At 42.2% G+C, this 14,796-nt stretch overlaps 1 protein-coding gene across 6 annotated transcripts in view; it reads right to left on the bottom strand.

Annotated features, from left to right (window-relative positions):
* WDR7 (WD repeat domain 7) overlaps positions 1-14,796 on the bottom strand; it is a 385,388-nt gene that overhangs the window by 338,332 nt on the left and 32,260 nt on the right. For 5 of the 6 annotated variants that reach the window (XM_073343603.2, XM_073343604.2, XM_073343606.2 and 2 more), the window contains one exon: positions 14,632-14,738. In XM_073343603.2, coding sequence (XP_073199704.2) covers positions 14,632-14,738 — 107 coding nt within the window. Of the gene's footprint in view, positions 1-2,992; positions 3,511-14,631; positions 14,739-14,796 lie in introns of those variants that run through there. The other variant, XM_073343608.2, reaches the window with a different exon arrangement.

The raw sequence follows: 14,796 nt of genomic DNA, 5'->3' as shown, positions 1-14,796 counted from the left end.
TGCTTCTTGGGGTACCCAGGGCTGAGAGTCACTTTGTTGTCATCTGTCTCTAGGGTGAGTGAGTTTCATCTGTGCTAGCTGGGTGTTCACTCCCTAACACAATCAGCCTGTCAGCCACACAAGCACTCCCCTCTGGGCTATACCCTTTTGCCCTGCAGATAGACAACAGATGCATCCCAGCCGAGTCCCTTCAGTACGTCCCCCTGATCACTGGATACCCATAGAAATCCCAGATCCTCCATTACCAAAGGAACAGCGTACCCTGTTCTACCAGCTTTCCTTTGATACAGGAGCAGTGGGCTATACACAGCACATGACTGCATTTATAATGCAACACAAGAAAATCTATTTAAGAAAAAATAGAGATTCAAATAGAAACAAGCGAGAGGGACAGAAACAAATGGTTACATAAAAAACGAAATTTTTAAAAAAGCAAACTAGGGCCTACTTTTATTAATAGCTACCTTTCCTATGTAATAAAGTAGATTGTCACCCCAAATTCAGTCTTTTGCAGCTCTTGATAAATCCAAATAGCTAGGACCTAGGGTTTCATGAAGCACCCTTGCTTACCACGGTACCTCCTCAGTGAGTGGATGCAGGGTGTCTTTCTCCACCCTGAGATATACTGAATCAGTCTTTTGTCTTTATTCACAGACGGGGATCCCTTCACTAACATATCATTTCTTTTCATTTCCAAGTGGTTTTGATGTTTATAGGTTGTCTTTGATGGTTTTCCAGTGACTTTTCTGAGTTGATGCAAAGATAGATAATTGAGCAATACATTTAATTAGCTAACCAGGGAGGGATGACAACTTCCTCCCACTTGAATGGGCCATCACAGAGATATTTCCTGGGATTCACTTTTGCTCCAAGACCATAAGGGCATAATTTTACATTGTTACATTACAACTTAAATATAATCCATATGCACATGATGCCATGACTATCGATATTGAAAAGTAACAAGATTTCAGTAGAGACCTCACATGCTACCCCATGAAAGTGGTATATTTGGAGTACTGAGTTTCTGAGGGCTTAGCTACACTTGCAAGTTAGAGCGCATTAAAGCAGCCCCAGGTGCCCTAGCTCACTACCCGTCCACACTGGCAAGGCACATAGAGCGCTCTGACTCCACGGCTAGAGCGCTCCTGGTACTCCACCTCGGCAAGAAAATTAATGCTTGTTGCGCCTTGCTGAAATGCCCAGGCGTCAGTGTGAATGAGGTGTTGCATTACTGCACTCTGATCAGCCTCCGGAAACATCTCATAATCCCCTTAAGTCAAGTGGGCCACTCTTCTCATTGTTTTGGAATCACTGCAGGAATGCGGATATGCCCTTTGAAGCTCAGTTTCTGACAGCAGGCTGCTTATCTGCTCTGAGACAAAGCAACCATTACTGTGGAATGCTGTGTGTGTGTGTGTGTGTGTGTGTGTGTGGGGTGAGAGAGAGGGGCGGGGAGGAAGGAGGTCTGCTACTGTCTGAACTTACAAGATTGCATGCTGACATGCTCTCAGCCCTCCCCCCCAAAAACCCACTCTCTCTCCCCCCACATACACACAAAACACAGTCCCTGTCACACTCCACCCCCCCCCCACTTTGAAAAGCACGTTGCAGCCACTTGCATGTTGGGATAGCTACCACAATGCATTGCTCTCTGTGGATGTTGCAAGAGCTGCTAATGTGGCCACACCAGTGCGCTTGTAGGTGTCAGTGTGGACAGATTGCAGCACTTTCCCTACTGCACTCTACGAAGGCTGGTTTAACTCAAAGCGTTCTACATCTGCAGGTCTAGCCAGGCCCTGAGGTCAGACAAGAGTTGCTTGTAAAGAACCTTTTGCTAGTTGTGTCACAGGACCTTTGGGATAAATTTGGGAATAAATTTCAAAGACACTTTAACACTCATATCTAACCTAAGTCTCCCTTGCTGTATATTAAGCCAAAAATTTTTGTCCTACCTTCAGTGGACATGGACAATTATTGATCACAGTCCTCTTTAGCACAGCCTTTAATGTATCTGAAGACTTATCCCCCACCCCCCTCCAGTCTTCTTTTCTCAAGACTAAACATGCCAATTTTTTTTTTTAAACCTTTCCTCATAGGTCAGGTTTTCTAAACCTTTTTTCATTTTTGTGGTTCTCCTCTGGACACTTTCCAGTTTATCCAGCTCTGCTGAACAGAGTGGGACAATTTACCTCCCTTGTCTTTCATACAACACTCCTGTTAATACACCACAGAATATTAGCCTTTTTCTCAACTAAATCCCATTGTTGACTCATTCAATTTGTGATCCATTATAACCTCCTTTGAATTGATGGTGTGTATTCTTTAATACATGCTTTTGAGATTTATTGTATTGTTGATTCATAGAATCATAGAATATCAGGGTTGGAAGGGACCTCAGGAGGTCATCTAGTCCAACCCCCTGCTCAAAAGCAGGACCTATACCCAATTAAATCATCCCAGCCAGGGCTTTGTCAAGCCTGACCTTAAAAACTTCTAAGGAAGGAGATTCCACCACCTCCCTAGGCAACGCATTCCAGTGTTTCACCACCCTCCTAGTGAAAAAGTTTTTCCTAATATCCAACCTAAACCTCCCCCATTGCAACTTGAGACCATTACTCCTTGTCCTGTCCTCTTCCACCACTGAGAATAGTCTAGAACCATCCTCCCTGGAACTACCTCTCAGGTAGTTGAAAGCAGCTATCAAATCCCCCCTCATTCTTCTCTTCTGCAGACTAAACAATCCCAGTTCCTTCAGCCTCTCCTCATAACTCATGTGTTCCAGACCCCTAATCATTTTTGTTGCCCTTTGCTGGACTCTCTCCAATTTATCCACATCCTTCTTGTAGTGTGGGGCCCCAAACTGGACACAGTACTCCAGATGAGGCCTCACCAATGTCGAATAGAGGGGGACGATCACGTCCCTCGATCTGCTCGCTATGCCCCTGCTTATACATGCTCGTTTTATTGTTTTATTATGATTTATATTTACTGTGTTTTTCGCCTTCCTCTGTAGCATGGGGAATGGGTCACTTGCTGGAGGATTCTCTGCTCCTTGAAGTCTTTAAACCACGATTTGAGGACTTCAATATCTCAGACATAGGTGAGAGGTTTTTCACAGGAGTGGATGGGTGAGATTCTGTGGCCTGCGTTGCGCAGGAGGTCAGACTAGATGATCATAATGGTCCCTTCTGACCTTAGTATCTATGAATCTATTAGGGAATATTATATTTAAATAAGTTATTTTTGTTTTCAAAGCAATGTCTGCCTGAATATCAACAGTTTGAGCAGAGGGCTGTATCCAGGTCAACAGAACTAGTCTGTTCTGGGAAGTCCTCTGAGGGTCAGAGGCAAACTCATTGATAAAACCCAGACAATTCCTCTAGGGCAGGCCACCTCCTGTTACCCATTGAAATGGGCCAAACTGACAATTACAAACATCAGCAAGCAATTATTGGGGTCCCTTGGGTCCAAATTTTGGGGTAACAGTACAAGACCCAGGACTGACTCCTGCCAGACCCCACCAGATACACCTACCCAGTTTGACAGTGAACCACTGATAACTACTCTTAGAGTACAGACTTTCAAATCAGCCATGCACCCACCTTATAGTAATTTCCGTTACATAACATTTCCCTAGTTTGCTTATGAGAATGTCATGTGGGACTGCGTCAAAAGCCTTCCTAAAAGCAAGATATATCACATCTACTATCTGCCCCCATCTGCTAGGCCAATAACCCTGCCAAAGAAGAGTGATGGATGGGGGAGGGGAGGAGGGGATCGGAGGAGCAGCAGAATGGAATTCTCTGGTGTCACCGGTCGTGACGATGTCTAGGACCCATTTGTCCAATGTGATATGTTGCCACATCAGGACGCACTGGGGTAGGAGGTGAATGAAGGAGAGTAACAGGCAGTATGGAGACTGGTTCATGACTCTCAACAGTCCCATCAAAATGCTTTCTTGGTGGGAAGCTGGGACTGAAAGGGAATGACAGCAGTGCACTGTGCCTGCTCTGTTGTACCCTTTGACACTTCCTAGGGGGCTCATAGGCCCTTTTATGATAGAAGGGCTAAGAGGCAGGATGGTGTCTGTGAGGAGTTGGCTTGGAATATATCCTCCAGGATGCCAGGGTTTATATCCTAAAGGAGTGGAGAGTTGCAGGAGAGTCCTTAAGGGAATGAAATGACTCACCTCTTTACTCATTAAACCAGGTTGTTACCCTCACAGGGGAGATCTTGTACTGTTACCTGGATGTCTTTGGGAAGCCATAAGGATTGCACTCATGAAGCCTGCCTCATCATGACCAGTCACCATGGAGCAAGAAGCCATATCTGCTGCATTGAGCGATGCTTGAAGGGATCCTCCGGCAACCAATTTTCCTTTTGTCAAGGATGGGCTGGAACTGGGACCTGAGCTCCTGTAGCAACTAATTAGCTAATTCTGACAGTTTGTTGTAATAGTCATATGTGAACATTAATGCCGTGTAATTTGCTAGACAAAGTAAGAGGACAGCTGACAAAAAATTCTTTCTGCCAAAAAGATCCAGTCTCTTAGCATCCTTTCCCAAATCAGAAACCTACATTGGTGCAGTCTGTGACACTGCATGACAGCCTAGATCATTTGAAAATTCAGACTAGAGTGAAAGAACAAATAGTCTAGTCCTTTGGATAGAACTAAGTACTTTTTCTTTGCCCTTTTCAGAGTCAGTGTATAGGCAGCTGGGGTGTGCCAAACCATTTTAGCAAGTTCCAATAGAACCTCATTAACAGGGAGCACCACGTTGTTAAGGCCCGTAGTCAGGTGGATGTCCAGTAGCCTAGGCATTGGATCTTGAACCTCTTTCCAAGATGCTCTAGAGAGTTTCCACAATCCTCATCAAAAGCTCTTGATACAGATTATAATCATCCAGTGGCAAGATTCAGGCGGTGCCACTGCCTCAACTTGGAGAAAGAAGAAAGGGCTACCATTGGATCCGGCCATACAGGTTGAGCCAGCTATTCCTCTGACAGACCAAGTGCCAGGTAATGCCAAGGCCCCTTGGCCTCAACTGAACACTGATGAATGCATAGCTGGAAACCAGTCTGGCTCACCAGTGTGTTGGTATTATTCAAATAGGTGTTAGACTTATAAAAATGTGTTCAGAGTTTATGAAATGTATTAATCTCACTTAACATCTGTATCCCATGTTATAAGGTTATATTAAGCGTTTGCATTGTAAACCTCTGTAATTTTGTAACTCACTAAACAGGAAGGAAGCATTAATTAATGTAAAGGCTGGTTTCCTACAGAAGGTGTTAGGTCCTACACACAAGAAGGCCCATTGAAACCAAAATGAGCCATTGTCAAACATCAAAGAACAAAGACTTTGTTGATTGCTTCTGCCAAACCCAGGAAGAGGAGACGTGCATGTGGACTCTTCCCATCAGCATGAACTCTGAGGGAAAGGAATAAAAATCCCTGACAAGACAGAAATGTATCTTTATGCTGTTTGGACACTGAGGGGAAGGATTACTAAGCATAAGCAAAAGATCCTCAGTGCTTGGCCTGGATAGCCCTAAAAGGCATATAGATCTTGCTTATTATACAAGCTTCTACCATCTTTTGGAACCTACAACTAACTCATTTTTGTGTGTAGGTTACCTGCATTAACTTTGTAAATAACTCATTTCTTTTTCTTAATTAATAAATTTTTAGCTAATTTATTATAGGATTGGCTACAAGCATTGTCTTTGGTGTAGGATTTAAGGTGCAGCTGACCTGGGGTAAGTGACTGGCCCTTTGGTACTGGGAGTAACCAGAATATTGTTGTGATTTTTCGTGAAAGGGACCACTTATCACAAAGGCAAGCTTACCTGGGTGATTAAGATAGACTACAGTACTCAAGGGTACTGTCTGGGAATCCAGGTTAAGGTGGTTATAGTGCTTAAGGAGTTCACACTTGATACTTGGTTGGTAAAATCTAAGTATAGAACTCACAATCAGCTTGGAGTTTGTGCTGTGCTTCTTAACAGTCAGCCCTGAGGTTGGTACTCTTGCTTCTGAGTCACTCCAGACAGCCTGACATCATCTTCCTCAAAATATTCCTGGGGAGACTGAAGCTTCTCTCTGGGAGGTTACTTCTGTCTAAAGCATTGCCCAGCATCTTTGTACTCCAGAGAGCTAAAGTAAGGATCCCTGGAGACCCAGTTTGGCCAATGGGTGGGATCATAAGGATATGGGGGAAGATTCTAAAAGGGGCTACCACTGGTCCCTAGGCCAGTAATGTATTCCACTGGAATGTGGAGGCAACCGGAAGGCTCTGGAAGCCCTGTCAGGGAGCTAATCTCTCGTCTCAGGACCATCAGAGAAGCCATTAGTACCACTTCTTGTTCACCAGAAAAATAGGAGTTGCCTGACTTTACTGGTGGAGCCAACCATCTGCCTTCTGACACTCTGGCTGGTGAAAGGAAATGGCAAGTGGCGCATTGGCTTCTATGCCATAGAAGATTCATGGAACTGGCAGATGACACAACACTGTAGCAATGTACCTAGGCAGTATATGATCTGAAAGGATCAATGACTCCGGATTGGTGTAGATCACCTGGTCCTTGAGAAAGGAATATGCAGCCCTAGAAGGCAAAGAGCAGGAGGGACTGTTGTATTAAATTAGATGGAATATATGGGCCAAAGGTGTTCACATAACCCAGTCACCATCCAACATTAAACAGTTACATAAGGTCCAGGGTTTGGTATATAGAGACTTAAGCCCACTTAACACCATGGCAAACACGCCATTAAAAATTCTTTTATCCTTTTGAGATACAAAAAAGAAGGAAAAATACTTAAAGCATTTGAAATGTAAACCATTAAATAAGACTTTGATTTTAAACAACATCCTATCCTTTGTTCCCTTTCCCTTTAGCTGGACAGAGTTTTTAGAAGGAAAACCCCCTTGTTTGACAGTCTCTTAGGCTATGTCTACACTGGAAATTGAACAACAAAACTGTTGTCTTTCGGAGGTGTTAAAAAAACAAACCTGAAAGACAAAAGTTTTGCTGCGACAAGCACCAGTGTGAACAGCGCATTGTCGGAAGGAGCGCTTTCCTGCCGACAATGCAAACACCACTCATTGGGGGTGGAAGTTTTTTGTTGGCAGGAGAGCCGACAAACAGAGGCTACACTGCATGACTTTTAGCGGCACAGCTGTAGCAACACAGCCACGTTGCTAAAAGCTGTGTAGCATAGATAGAGCCTTAAATGGTATCAAATAGGGTAATAACTGTCCTTTTGCGGGAGAGACACATTATTTGGTATGAGCTACAGCGGTTGTTCCTGCTGCTGCTGTTAAAGTCCAATCCCATTTAATCTCAGGTGGTATTTGGGATTCAAATGGAGCCAGTAGGAGTGGCAATGTCATCTGGATCCCAAGTTGGTCATGACATCCCTTGGGATTAGGACAACGGAGGTCTGCGCTTCCAAGATATGGTGGTGGTGACAACCATGATGGTGAAGCTCACTCCAGAAGCATCCATCGGTTCTTCTCCCAACACAGTGTCCTTCCTTAGGGACCCAAAAAGGCAGTGATGGGAGAAATAGCCCATCCCCGCATTATTTTGTCCAAACACGTCTACTATTCAACACATCAATTTCCAGTTCCACATCCATGATTTCAACACTGTCCTTGAATTATACCAATGTGACCTATTATGTTTAGACTAATTTAGTCTCTGTCTGGTTCCCTTGCACCAGTTTATACCATTCCTTATTGAAAATAATTTGACCTACTTTCCATGCTAAATTCCTAAGCAAGCAATAGCTATAGACCAATTGTCACAATAGGACTCCTGACTCTAGGTGGATCCACCAGTGTGTGTTTCATGCAAGGCGGTCTTCTTGCAGTGCAGTACCGCTAGTGCAAATGAAGGCTCCCTTCTCTCTCTAGTAGGTACAGGGGTCAGTCCCTCCCCTGGCGTAGACAGTTTTAGGGCACTCTTAGCACTTGGTACCGCTGATGTTGACAGGTACTCCTCATGAGCTCCAGACTCACCTAACTAGGGTGTGGAGTCTCACTTGGTGCCAATGGTAGGGTCCTTTCCTTAGAAGAGCTGTGGGATAATTTATCCCTCATCTTGAGGGGGTGTTTGGGCTTTTACCCTCCTCATGCCTCTTCTTACACAAGTCCTTGGGCTTGCTCAAAGTTCTAGAGCTACACAGCATCAGTGCCTGGTGGTCACTACCTGGATGCTCCAATCAGAGTCCAAGGGAGCAGGAAGGCTTAGGATCAGAAAGGGGTCTCAAAGAGAGCTCCATTAAATGCCTGCAGAGCCAAAACTTCTCAGACTGTCTATTCGGGAGGAAAAAGAATGGCAGTTTTGCACTTAAAAGGAATGTGTGATTTCCTAAAACAGTACAGGAAGCTCCTGTGAGGGTCACTAACTGGGAAGATCAGGGAGCAGGCCAGGCAGGGCTTAAAGCCTGGTATCTTGGGCACAGTAAGTGCCTTGGATGGTGGAGCTAGTAAGGGGGTGTCATAAATATAAAGGGAAGGGTAAACCCCTTTAAAATCCCTCCTGGCCAGAGGAAAAATCCTCTTACCTGTAAAGGGTTAAGAAGCTAAAGGTAACCTCGCTGGCACCTGACCAAAATGACCAATGAGCAGACAAGATACTTTCAAAAGCTGGGAGGAGGGAGAGAAACAAAGGGTCTGTGTCTGTCGGTATGCTGCTTTTGCCGGGGATAGAACAGGAATGGAGTCTTAGAACTTTTAGTAAGTAATCTAGCTAGGTATGAGTTAGATTATGATTTCTTTAAATGGCTGAGAAAAGAACTGTGTTGAATAGAGTGACTATTTCTGTCTGTGTGTCTTTTTTGTAACTTAAGGTTTTCCCTAGAGGGATTCTCTATGTTTTGAATCTAATTACCCTGTAAGGTATCTACCATCCTGACTTTACAGAGGTGATTCCTTTACCTCTATTTATTTCTATTTCTATTAAAAGTCTTCTTGTAAGAAAACTGAATGCTTTTTCATTGTTCTCAGATCCAAGGGTTTGGGTCTGTGGTCACCTATGCAAATTGGTGAGGATTTTTACCAAGCCTTTCCCAGGAAGTGGGGTGCAAGGGTTGGGAGGATTTTGGGGGGGAAAGACGTGTCCAAACTATGTTTCCCAGTAAACCCAGTTAGAGTTTGGTGGTGGCAGTGGCTATTCCAAGGACAAAGGATAAAATTAATTTGTACCTTGGGGAAGTTTTAACCTAAGCTGGTAAAAGTAAGCTTAGGAGGTTTTCATGCAGGTCCCCACATCTGTACCCTAGAGTTCAGAGTGGGGGAGGAACCTTGACAGGGGGAAAGGGGCAGGTCAAATCCCAAAGCCATCTAAATAATACTAACAGCTAACTATCTAAGAACAAATATTTACAAGAAAAACAAAAGTGGGTCTGACTGTGAGGACATTTAGTGTCCTCAGCTAACAAAAGCTGAGGACACTAAATGACTCCATCACAGACTACAAGTAGTAGAAAGAAACTAGAGAGGAGGTCAGTCCATACTGCCCTTTATGCACCCTTGGTTCTGAACATGAGGAAGCATAGGGCACAGACCTGGACCAACAACACTGCTATTGAAAAATCTTCTGGTCTCAGGTGCATGGAGGATATGCACACCACAGTAAATAGCACTGGAAGAAGATCATGACTGTTAAAACTAGCTTAATCAGGGGAGATCAACAGGGGCCAGAATAACAGGGGTGCCTGAAGGCTGAGCTCTGAGGGGATGATGGAGGTAGATTGCCTTGCTAACTCCCAAAAAAGACAGAGCAGAGGACTGATTCTCCAAGAAAATATGACAGGTTTCAGAGTAACAGCCGTGTTAGTTGGATACTATTAATTGGATACTATTAATTTAGGCTTAAATAGAGACTTGGAGTGGCTAAGTCATTATGCAAGGTAGCCTGTTTCCTCTTGTTTTTTCCTACCCCCCCCCACCAGATGTTCTGGTTTAACTTGGATTTTAACTTGAAGAGTGGTCAGTTTGGATGAGCTATTACCAGCAGGAGAGTGAGTTTGTGTGTGTATGGGGGCGGGGGGGATGTGAGAAAACCTGGATTTGTGCAGGAAATAGCCCAACTTGATTGTCATGCACATTGTGTAAAGAGTTGTCACTTTGGATGGGCTATCACCAGCAGGAGAGTGAATTTGTGTGGGGGGGTGGAGGGTGAGAAAACCTGGATTTGTGCTGGAAATGGCCCACCTGATGATCACTTTAGATAAGCTATTACCAGCAGGACAGTGGGGTGGGAGGAGGTATTGGTTCATATTCTCTGTGTATATATAAAGTCTGCTGCAGTTTCCACGATATGCATCTGATGAAGTGAGCTGTAGCTCACGAAAGCTTATGCTCTAATAAATTGGTTAGTCTCTAAGGTGCCACAAGTACTCCTTTTCAAGAAAATATGAAAATTTTAAGAAGATACCTCATTAAGAAGAGTGTTTCAGGCTCACTGCATTGAGAGACCTGTCAGACTCCAAGTGAATACATGGCAGCCATATTAGGCAGAAATACCAGGGCTGAGGAAAAATCAAATGGCTACATTCTGCAGATGATATCTGAGTTTAAGGCCATGAGAAATGATGAGACACCGAACTTCTTGCAGTAAAGAAGGAAGGGACTTTGTAGCGTGCTAGAGACTGGCCTAAGAAAAGCAAATATGAGAGAAAAAGAACAACAGAGCTGAATGGCACTGATGGAGCAGAGCTGCATCTTAAATTGGTTGACAGATTGAGAAGGAACAACAGAAATAAGGGGCTGCCTGGAAATGCTGAAAGAGGAAACCCAATCTGGTATGCAAAAACATTAATTGTGGAGTTGTTACATCTGAGCTTCCTAAAAGAGGTAAAAGTGGAGAGATCACATAGGATGCTGCTAACCTCCCTCCCTCAATAATAATAAACCTGGAGACTTTAATGTGAAAATTCATGATTATCAGCAGAAAAAAATAATTAGGAAGGAAGCCAGAGAGCATTCAGAGCTCATATTCAAAGACCACAAGCTGCAATTTTTTTCATGGCCTCTCTGCCCTAACTTTAGAAAAGGGGAGAGAGCTGGGGGAAATTACAGCAACACTCAGATATCTGCTACAGGTGGGAATTCCCATTTAAACTCTCATTCCGGTTCTAAAATCAGCATTATACAGTTAGAAGCTTGAAAAAAAAGTGTGTGTGGGGGGGGAAAACAAACTCCAGCCACTTGGGATAAAAATCCAAATCTCATATGTAGAAGACAACTCTCCAGAGGCAGTAATTACAGATAAGCGTCTGAAAAACTCTTGGCAAACAGTGAAATCCAGGAAAAAGAAGATAGGAAAGAAAAGACAAAAGAACGTCTCCAGCGACTGTATGGGCAATGGCAGTAGTGAAGCTGAACAAGAGAACTTGGACACCTGAGAATAACCTAAAGACTAACCAGAAGGCACTTCTTGGGAGTCACCAGGAATGAACAGTTGAATAACTATGTAAATGCTATAAAAGAAATAGTATGAATTTGCTTTAATTGGGGGTGATCATTAACAGTTGGGTTCTGTATTTTAAAACACAGATGAAATAAAAGGACAATAAGACGAAGGGGGCAGGAAGGAATCCAAAGATGGAGGAGATTGGAGAAAATAAAGAGGGGATTGGGAAGAGTGTTTAGGGGGTTCTGTGTAAATCCTCCCCATAACTCAAATGATCAGATGGTAATCTATCCCTAAGGTTGAGGGTCAAAGTGAAAATTGTACCTCCTTTGGATTGCAAGAGAAATCCAAGCGCTCATGGGGAGAGTACAGAGTTCAGCAAAGCACAGTCATTTGGGGATTATTTTACATGTTATGTTGGTATTTTATTTGTGGTTTTAGAGTAAGGGGAATGCAGGAGAGGAGAGGGAAAACACAGGATGCGGGGGGAGGCGGGGGGAATTAATACAAGAAATATATGTATGGAAGTTTACAAAACAGAAACCAGGCTATATTCAGGAACACAATCATGAATGCAACATAATCAGAACAGGTGAGACATTGACCAGAGAAGGATACATGACATCAAACAGCTAAATATCACAATAATCTCAAATTTTTCAATAAGCTAAACAATTACTCTCAATGGTCTTCCTAAAAGTGACATCTTTGAATGTAAAAGGGCTCAATGATGTCATTAACAGGGGAAAAAGCCATGGCAGAATAGAATTAAAAAAAAAAAAAAAACACAGATTATTCTTGTTCAATAAACTCATTTCAGGATGGATAAATTATGGTCATGAAAGTTAACCGGTTTCAGCAGACATTTTTTGCTTCAACCAAAGAAAAGAACAGACTAGTGGGCATAGTATTTGATAAACACATACCTTTTCAAATTAAAGACCAATTTAAGGATAAAGAGGGACAATTTACATGGTTGATGGGCACAACTGCTGGGTTTTTAATATCAGTGTATACTCCCAACCAAAAGCAAAAATCCTTTTTAAGGACTTCTTAAAAACACTGCCAACACTTCGGGAAAAGAAAGATTATACTTGGAGGACATTTCAAATGCACACAGAATCCTTACTGGGACAGATCTTATAAAAAAAGACAAGGTGGATAGACAAGCAGATGCAGCCCTAACTTCTTTATGTCAACAGTTCACTCTCTCAGATTGCTGGAGAGAACTGCATCAGGGGAAAGAGATTACACATTTTATTCATACCATCATCCGTTACATACTAGAATAGCTCTAATGTTAATTCCTAAATGCCTAATGAAGCAGACGAGTTCTGCAAAAGTTCTCCACATTACATGGTCAGATCATGCACCAGCTGAAGTAATATTTGCTGGCTGGGATGGGTCACAAAGGTCATTTTTTTGGAAAATGAACTGCTTGCTTCTCCAAAACAAAGGTCAGATTGCAGCAGTTAAACAGGACACTATTCAATATTTCCAAATAAATTATACAGACAGTACAGAATCACAGAATATCAGGGTTGGAAGGGACCTAAAGAGGTCATCTAGTCCAACTTCCTGCTCAAAGCAGGGCCAATCTCCAATTTTTGCCCCAGATCCCTAAATGGCCCCCTCAAAGAGTAGCTGCTCAAACAGCAGCTACTCTGCTATTGGTAGTCTCCACTGGAAAAAGAAAAATAGTCCAACCATAGAGGACTGTCTCAAAAGATATGGAGGTTGTGGTTATAGAAAATTAACACAGAAAATGTACACAGCAAAATAGACAAAGGACAGATGGATATTTGGTTACCTTTTATTCAGTAGTCAAAGTACATTCACATTCTACAGATTCATCAAACCTCAGAATAAAATAGTTCAAATGCAGAAGCTGCATTTTACCAGTACATCAACAGATTTTAAAACATAAGTGTGTAATACAACTTGTTATACATTTTTCTTTTCAGTTGCTACAGTATCATTTGGGGGTGTTGTTTGTTTTTTTTAATTAAGACATTGTTTACATTAGAGAGTAAATTTTCAGCATAGTACCATGTGATTTAATCATGATTAATTTTTATTAATGTCAATAGGAGTTGTGTGTTTAAATCCTTTGCATTACACTGAAAGTTTACTCAACATAACCAATAATATGCTTTATTTAAAAACTTATTTTCCAAAATTATCCTTGTCAACTAATGAGAAAAGCTTCAAACAGTGAACAAAGGCGAACCGAATGATAAATATTAATAAAATGATAGAAAAGAAATTAAATTTAAGCTACATATTAGGAATTATTCCCCACCAACAAGCTCTAGCAGGACTATCCTGCACCTACTGAAGAGCTTGACTACAGACAGGCAAAGGCATGATAAGTAAAAACACATGCCTGTTCATTGTCCCGATTTAAAATTGTGTCTCTCAGAAGCAACGGGCCAGTGTTTTTGGTTGTTAAGTGAAAGCTAAGCTTGAGTCCACCTACATAGGCAGCTGTTTCCTCTTCATCACGATGTGGGTATCTGGATTTGCCACAATTTCAAGACAATCAGTTTTTGGCCAACAGAAATCCTGCATGGGTAGCTAATCTGATTTGCAGATGCAAACTACAACTGCATAATGAGGTGTTACTCAAAGTGTTTAGCCAGTAAAAACACTCTTTTTGAGGAGAATTACCAAAAAATAAAAAGATTTAAATTTTAAGGCATATTTACTATAAGAACTGAAGTGTAAATTAAGCAGGCTTTACTGGCTATATTATCTGCTGTAAACCAATCTCTTTGTAGAACACTGAGTTGTTCATGGTGCAAAATCAGGGATTGGTTGTGAGAAAGAGAAAGAGGGGAGGGATGAAGGAGCAGTGTGAAAACAATCAGATGCTTTCTGGAACAGACACATTTACACCAAAGAATAAAAACTTCTCTCAGGACAATGATACACACCTTAAATACAGAAAGATTAAATACAAGGTTTAGACTTACTTCTAGATCTAACGGCAATTTCAAGAAGAATCGAGTTCTTAGGTTAGAGAAGTCCCATCACATAGACTATTTGGAAGTAGGGTGTTTAAAGGACTAGATAAAAATACTTTAGGAAACCTCCACTGGAAAGGGGTACTCTGTTGTAAGTGACCTGATCTCTCTTCCACCTCTAATTTCCTTTATTTTGAATCAACAAATCTACACATTAATTAATCTATAGAAAACTCACCCACTTTCAGATGCACTCACTATATACTGTTTTTCACTGGAAGCAGAGGCTTTGGACAAACATGTAATTGAAGCTGTGTGACCAAACAACAGCGCTCTGGGATTAATCTAGAATTACAGAAGTAAAGTATACAGTAAACACACTGTACCTACTATTAACAGAGCA

This window comes from Lepidochelys kempii, chromosome 5 (genome assembly GCF_965140285.1).
Source record: "Lepidochelys kempii isolate rLepKem1 chromosome 5, rLepKem1.hap1, whole genome shotgun sequence".
Lineage (NCBI taxonomy): Eukaryota > Metazoa > Chordata > Testudines > Cheloniidae > Lepidochelys > Lepidochelys kempii.
This window is presented reverse-complemented; position numbering and strand designations above follow the sequence as displayed.